Below are 7175 nucleotides of genomic sequence, written 5' to 3'. Positions count from 1 at the left end.
CCCAGTCCCGCCATTGTGTATCACTGGGACTGTCATATTAAGTGGCTTGTCATAAAAAAAAGTTTGTCTTTAGAATAATGAGCCCCCTGCAGCTATGGGTGAAATGATAACAAAGAAAGCAGGTGCAAAGCTATAACCCATCATGCTGTGCCTATTTATTATTCAAAACTACAAAAGGCAACCTATGCTCAATCAAATAAATCTGAGGGTGAAAGGTAACTCCGAGAACAAGGACTCTAATTCCTCATAGGTTCATCTCCAGGTAACCAGAATACTAATTTAAGCAATGAGACCTTCTAGAAACACAATCAGCCAACAAACCCACAGCAGATGAACACTGCCATCAGTCAACCCTATAAGTTGCCATCATCGAGTTTCTTCTGTTTTGGTTTCATAAATTAAGAAGTTCCACAATATCAATCATATCAAAGCATGCCATAAACTGATGCCTATGGCATAACTCAAGACATTTTTCCTATGCTTTGATAAGAGTTCGTCCCCTTTGGAATTATAAGGTTATATCTGCATTCGGAGTAGTTCTGAGACATTGAGCTTCAACGTTTTAGAATTCCAGAGTTATATTGATAAGTGGAACAAGCCTCTTTAGATGCAATGTCCAAAAATGCATACAACTTCAAGAAACACTTCACCTCACCTTATGAAGCTATCACAGAATAAGAATATGTCAATAACTAATTTTGACGAAAATGTCAGATAGAACGTTATAATTCTAAGGGGACGATGTCATCATTGTGGTCATAAATGAAAGGAACAAAGGAAAGACTTCAGGTCATTATTTTACAGCAGTGACCCCTACGTACACACTAGTAACAACCTTTATCCATCATGTTTACTTACTGAACTGATTTCTATTTGTTCAATTGGTCACAGTGCAACACAGAAAAAAATCATGGAGTGGTGTGTAGAGTGCTATGAGGCAGATACCTGTTCTCTGGGTCAGCAGTGCTCAGGTTGCGTGTGATGTAGCACATCTTTAGGGGGATGCACCTGCGGTCCCCTTGCAGAGGGAGGCTGGGCGGGGGGCTGGGCGACTCTGTGTGGGGGCTGCCCAGTCGCGGAGACTCTGGAGGTGGGGTCTCCCAGCCAATCTCCGAGACCGGGGAGCCCTTCTTCACGTAAGGAGTGGCCTCTCGCATGTACTTCACTAAAAATGAGACAAATGCCATGAATGGTATAAAATGTTGCCATTTTTGTGAGGGAGTACAAAGACAGTGCTCTATCAAACATTCCATTTCTGTGTGCCCGCTAAAGTGTTTTGTACAGGAACACGTGCATGTGCATGTGTGTGAATGTGTGATGTGTGGCAAGATAACTCTTCAGACTACCGGTACTTTGAAATGGCAAAACTATTTTACGGTGAACTCTGACGTGGATACTCTCATTTTTACCCTCTTTTTTACATCTGTGGCCTTGGTCACCACTGGGAATCACAAAAACTTGGTAAAGGACTGTCTCACATAATCATTATGGAATGGCTATAAGCAACCTTATACTTCAGTTCTACAGTGAGGGTTTGAGTAAAGCTACTGTACCTAACCCATTTACAAGAAAAAGCCATGTACTGAAAGTCATGAAAGTCAACAAAACCTCAACCAAAAGCTGGATGCAGTGCTTCAAACTATCGCAAAAAGAACCTCAAAAACAGCTCCCCACAACAGTCATGCAGGATTCCTGGCTGGTATTCAAGGACAGTGCACAGCTGTAAGACAAATTAGCCTAGCCATATTGTGGTTGCCTCATTCTTGTTAAAAGCCGACGTTAAGCCTTAATAACTTCCTTGCATTTCCAACTGATAAACTGGTACAGCTGTGTGCAACATGCAGAAACTGGTAAAGTTAACTTAATACAGACTGAAAGGAAATGAGCTTTTAATCAGTATATATGAAGTACACTGCAATTGTGTTAAGGACATGATCAAAATTATTCTTTAATGGATAACCTATAAACTGATCAGTCTTACAGTGTTTTTGTTACCGCTGAGGGCTGGGTTGCATATAAACAGGCTTCAGTTTAGAGGTCACTTTTCTGTTACACCGGACTATCCAGACCTTATGTAAACATTTGGATCCTTCTCCCGGCTCATTTTACGTGACATTGTGGTATCTGGTGACCTACACGCCCCCAGGTGTGAGCATGTGTGTGTTTACAGTAAGATTAGATGGAATCCGCGTGACGGCAGGAAACTGGTCAGTCCTGTCCAAAGAAAACCTTAACCAAAAGACCCAGTGGCCTGTCACAGACAATCAAGCAATGGTTTATACCAGCAGAACTACGTGAAACTCCAATGTTTTTCCGGGGGTCAGGTATTCAACAACAAAAACAAAATTTACAATAAAAAGTATCAGTATTTTATCAAGAAAGACGAGAAGAGGACACCAAAAACACGTAGGAGCTCATAAGTCATAACATCTCATCACAGGAATTTCTTACGATTTAGTCTCATTTCTTTGATATTTTCAAAAATTAACTATTTATACCATTCCTTCTAGATAATGCAAAAAATACCCTAAATAATGCAAATAATGAGTAACTGATTGAAGTGTTGTGGTAGCTTATCTATCCTTTATCACACTGCACTGCAATATAAAGTAGATCCTTTCACACGGAGAGAAGGCATCATCACAGAAGGCCACTGATTATCCCTGCTCAAGCTGTCACAGGCGTGTTGTATTTGTTATGGCACTGCCTTTGGTGATTGCTGGATAGTTTCAGAGTGAGATCATATAACCACACTGTCTGTGTTTTCTATGTGTGTGTGCATGTGTGTGTTTGTATGTGTATGTGTGCGTATGTGTGTGTGTGTGTGTGTGTGTGTGTGTGTGTGGGGGGGGGGGGGGGGGGGGGGGGGGGGGGGGGGGGCGTAAACTGTAAACCAAGGGAGTTGGGACTTGAGCGGAAATGGAGAGCCCACAGCTGCTGGTCCACTCAGACCGCTAACAGAGACCATGACTCTCCAGTGCTCTGCCATTTAGTTGTCCTAGTCATGGTTTGGGAAGTACTTCCTATCATTTATGCACTGCGATGACTTCAGTATCTTCCGCTAGGCGTCACAGATAGCAGACAGATAACCACCATGTGTCTTCTTGTCTATGAAACAAACACACACTGTGCATTTTGATTTGGCTTTGTTTTTAATAATGTCAGAACAGTCCAACACTCCATTGTGAATAAGGTATTCCTTTGCATGCTTTGTACAACCACAGCAAATCTCAAAAGTTGAAATATTTAGGCTATCTGTTCTTTGCTTTCAAGTATGAAACAAAATCAAGCCCAGTGACTCCCCTATGATCTAGTAGATGCTGCCATTGGTCTCGTGAGAAAATGATTCAGCCTGCATGGGTGAAAGTCTTTAAAGGCTACACAAATTATTCATTACCCACATACTTGTGAATGAGAGGCATGGTCTCTTTATCTCATAATTGAATATTTGCTTTGATGGCAGTGTTTCCACAGTCAAGCTTATCGCAATGTCCACATGCTTCAGTCTAATTTTATTTAATAAAAATCACTGGTGAATGGTGGTAATACTTAGTACACATTTGTCTTGTACAATGGAAGTCACTGTTAAAAGCTGCATATTTGTACATTGTGTGAATCAGTAGTTAACATTAAATGTCACCATAAGCAGGCTTCTGTGGACCTCTCTTAAACAATGAGAGCATTATCTTCATTAAGTGAATCTAGAGAACCGTGGGCTTTGTTTGAGGAGGGGAAAACAGAAAGTAATTGGGCATTAAGTGGAAAGTGACTAATTAGGGAAATGTAGGGTAAGCTTTGAATACGGGTGGAAAAAAGCACTGCAGAGAAAAGAACAGGTACCGGCAAACATGCTTTTCATCTCCCACAACAGATGAGAATGCGTCACAGTATAGAGACGCACTGTGAACTTTAGCTAGTCTACAAAATAAAAAAATACAAGAGCAGCCTCATAATGACCTGTGACATACAGGCATTGTAAAACAGTGTTACTGAAAGTGCAGGCATCACTTGACTTTCCCTTTCCTTTCCATCCTACAGTATGCTGCGGCCACTAGCTTTTCCCCCATTTTTACGAGGCTGGGAGCTTTGCTACATACTTGTGGTGGTTATTCAGGCAGCCTCATTTGGCAGCCATTAACGCTAGGCAATCTTGTTCTGATGAATTCTGGAAAGACAGGACTCTTCCTTTCAAGCTGGTGGGTGTGGAGATCACTGGAGAGTTAAAAGGATGTGCAAACATAACTGGCAGGAAATGCTGTGATGAGTGAACTATTCAAATGAACCCAAAAACAGAGTGGGAGACTGGTGAGTACTTCATGATTCATAGATGACAACTTTGTAGACCAAAAGGCTTAGACACTTTAGTGTTCAACCTGAGTGACAGCACGCCATCAAACCAGCCATTCTATTTCACTAGAAGCTTACCAAGGCTAGGGTTAGTCCAATGATCTAATCGGGACAACAGCTGTAAAAACACAAAAGACTACTTCCTGACACGAGTCAGACCCAAACACACCTGCGCTGCGCTGCGCTCAGTTTGAGATGGGCTCGAGGTCTCGGGGGAGCTGGGCATTACGTCACTAGTGCAATGCTCTGGTGCTTCAATTCTCAGGCAGCTTTCAGTATTACTAGCCTATTGCCGTCCATAGACGTGTAAGTTTTTAGAAAAATTTGAAAATGATTGTGAATTGAATGCCATTTCTGAGTTTTTGGCACAATAAAGTATTCTGACAACATGGTTGGTTACAAAGTATTCTGACATCCAGATGTGGTCATTCATACAGTACGGCTGTCCGAGGTCAGCCATCTGAGGTCATATAAAATCTGAAATCTGTAGACCACCTCATGAAATAAAGTCCTGGTACTAGTATCTTAATCTTAAATTCGGTGTCATTAAATATGACTAAGACTATACAAGAGGTTACTTGTCTACATTTATATGAAGCAGAAGCATTGCCAGTAGGCTACTTTAATAAGCACACACGAGGTTCATTGGTCTATGTTCATAGCCTAATATGAAGCCTAATTCGTAGCCTAACCTGAAGGTATCTTGCACTATTCGTGCCACACATTAAGTAACGTTTTATGAAGCTCATAATATGCTACTAGTGATTCATTGTGGCTACAAGGACAGGACTGCACTTTAATCACTCGTAGTGTATTGTGGAACAAGTAATTGACTATTAACTCTGATTGCGAAAGCCCTGTGTATCGTAAGCTTCTCGGTAAAGAAGAAAGAACTGCATGTCACTGGAATCGCACATGCTCTCCCTACGCGGAAAATATTTGACTGGATTGCAAACCATACTACTGTAAATCCACTGTCGCAAAGGGAAAGTTTGTGTAACCTTGAGAAGGTTTACGAGGGAGTGTTCCCTTGCGTTCGCCAGGAGAAAACGCATCTAGTCACTGAATACAAATGCCAAACACACATTACCAACTGAGGTCTTCTAAATTGCGGGATTTGTTCATTCTCCCTAAAGATTCCCATTCCTCCACTATAGCAGCTGTAATGATGACCATGAACAGGTGGTCGGACAGTTTCCTGAAGAAGGCTATTTACAACAGACCTCTGTTATTCTCACCTTCCAGTGTTACCTCTTTCCCCGCGCGTTTGAGCACTTGAACCGCCTCGTCATGAGTAGCGTCTCGCAGGTTCATCCCATTCACCGACAGTATCGCGTCCCCCACGTACAGTGCTTGGGTTTGATCCGCAGCAAGACCCTTAAAAATCTTACTTATGAGTATAGGCATCTTATTCTCTTTTCCGCCTTTGATACTTATTCCAAGTCCCCCCACATCTTGTTTAACCACTTTGACGCATCTTTTTCTGTTCGCAATTGCCTCTGGCACTTGTTCCGGTAAATCCGTGAAAGCCGTTCGTACGCCCGTCGTCGGACTGTTCGTAAGGTCCGGGTGATTGGTGCTGGTCGCGTAAGATCCATTAGTGATCCCGTTCAAGTTAACTTTCTCTCCCAGATCTTCGCAACTCAATGTCAGAGCTTCCTCGTTCAAGTTGGCCAACACTTTGTGCCACCGATCCCGCACGAATACCTCCAAAAATCCACTTTTCTGCACTCTGTTACCAGACACTGGTAATGCTACCGCCATCTTTGGAGCATAGTTTATAATGCCATGTGATTTAACACGCACAGGACTTTCGACCCCAAACTTTGAAAGCTCTGATGGCTCAATTTGTCTGGGGACTTTCGCTCTCTAGCACTCCATATCTTTGTAGGGTGGAGCAACATCAGTGGAGAGCAGACAGTCAGTTCTCATGTGGGTAGTGTGGGAAGGTGTTCGCTCTCGAAGACTCCAACCTTCTGCGGACATCTAGGCTAGCCTACTTGTTCGTTGGAACGATTCTTGAAATGTTCATAGTGTGCCAATTGTTTTGTATTATATAGCCTACAGCACGCAAAGCATTGTTTGATTCCTACCACGAATAGGAGCTCTGGTTAGACAAAGTTACATTTCGAAGATAGGCCTACAGCCAATTGATAAAATATTTCTATCATATTACATACTTGTCAATAAGTTAAAGTTACTTCAACGTACTTTTTACTGTAAGCAGAATCCATATAGGCCTATGATTGTCATACATGGGTAAACTAATGTAACCTAAACCTAAGTCTAAAACTTTTTGCCATCAATATTAGGCGTTGTTGGTTACGGATTCTCATCGAATGAGTGTATCAAATCTTCGGTAACAGCTGTTTACGTTTGGCATGTAACTCCACGCTTCATCACACAGTACAGTAATGTCATGACTTGCTGCCCTTTACCTCACAGAAATAGGATGTTGCTACCATCTACTGGAGGAATGAAATAGGCCACACTCCTGCTGACCAAGCACTCAGTGCTAAGCACTAGGCCAATGGTCAACTGGTCAAGCATTGTTCAGCATACTGAAGTTTCTCTCCATGCACTTGGGGAAACTTTGACCACTGTGAGTGAGATCAAATTAAATGTGCCCTGACCCTGACCAATGTTTTAAATCTTCTAAATGTAAAAGGCAAAACACATTTTGAGCCAATGACTGTAAGGCAAACTGAAATTATAGCAGGGATGGACAAAAATACATCAAAATGTATTTTCAAATAAAATATTAAATAGCCTACCTTGATTTTAAGTGTATCAAAATAAACTACAACATTCAGTAGCCACCCCATGTA

General features: G+C 41.9%; 1 protein-coding gene across 1 annotated transcript in view; it reads right to left on the bottom strand.

The window, feature by feature from the left end:
- sntb1 (syntrophin, basic 1) overlaps positions 1-6355 on the bottom strand; it is an 18722-nt gene extending 12367 nt beyond the window's left edge. Inside the window, exons 1-2 of the mRNA XM_042086526.1 lie at positions 5586-6355; positions 946-1165 (exon numbers count right to left, since the gene is read on the bottom strand). Coding sequence (XP_041942460.1) covers positions 946-1165; positions 5586-6111 — 746 coding nt within the window. The 5' untranslated portion in view covers positions 6112-6355. The remainder of the gene's footprint in view (positions 1-945; positions 1166-5585) is intronic.
- Positions 6356-7175: the final 820 nt, after the last annotated feature.

Source organism: Alosa sapidissima, chromosome 3 (genome assembly GCF_018492685.1).
Source record: "Alosa sapidissima isolate fAloSap1 chromosome 3, fAloSap1.pri, whole genome shotgun sequence".
Classification (NCBI taxonomy): domain Eukaryota; kingdom Metazoa; phylum Chordata; class Actinopteri; order Clupeiformes; family Clupeidae; genus Alosa; species Alosa sapidissima.
The sequence above is the reverse complement of the archived record's forward strand: the minus strand, read 5'-3'. Positions and strand labels throughout refer to the sequence as shown.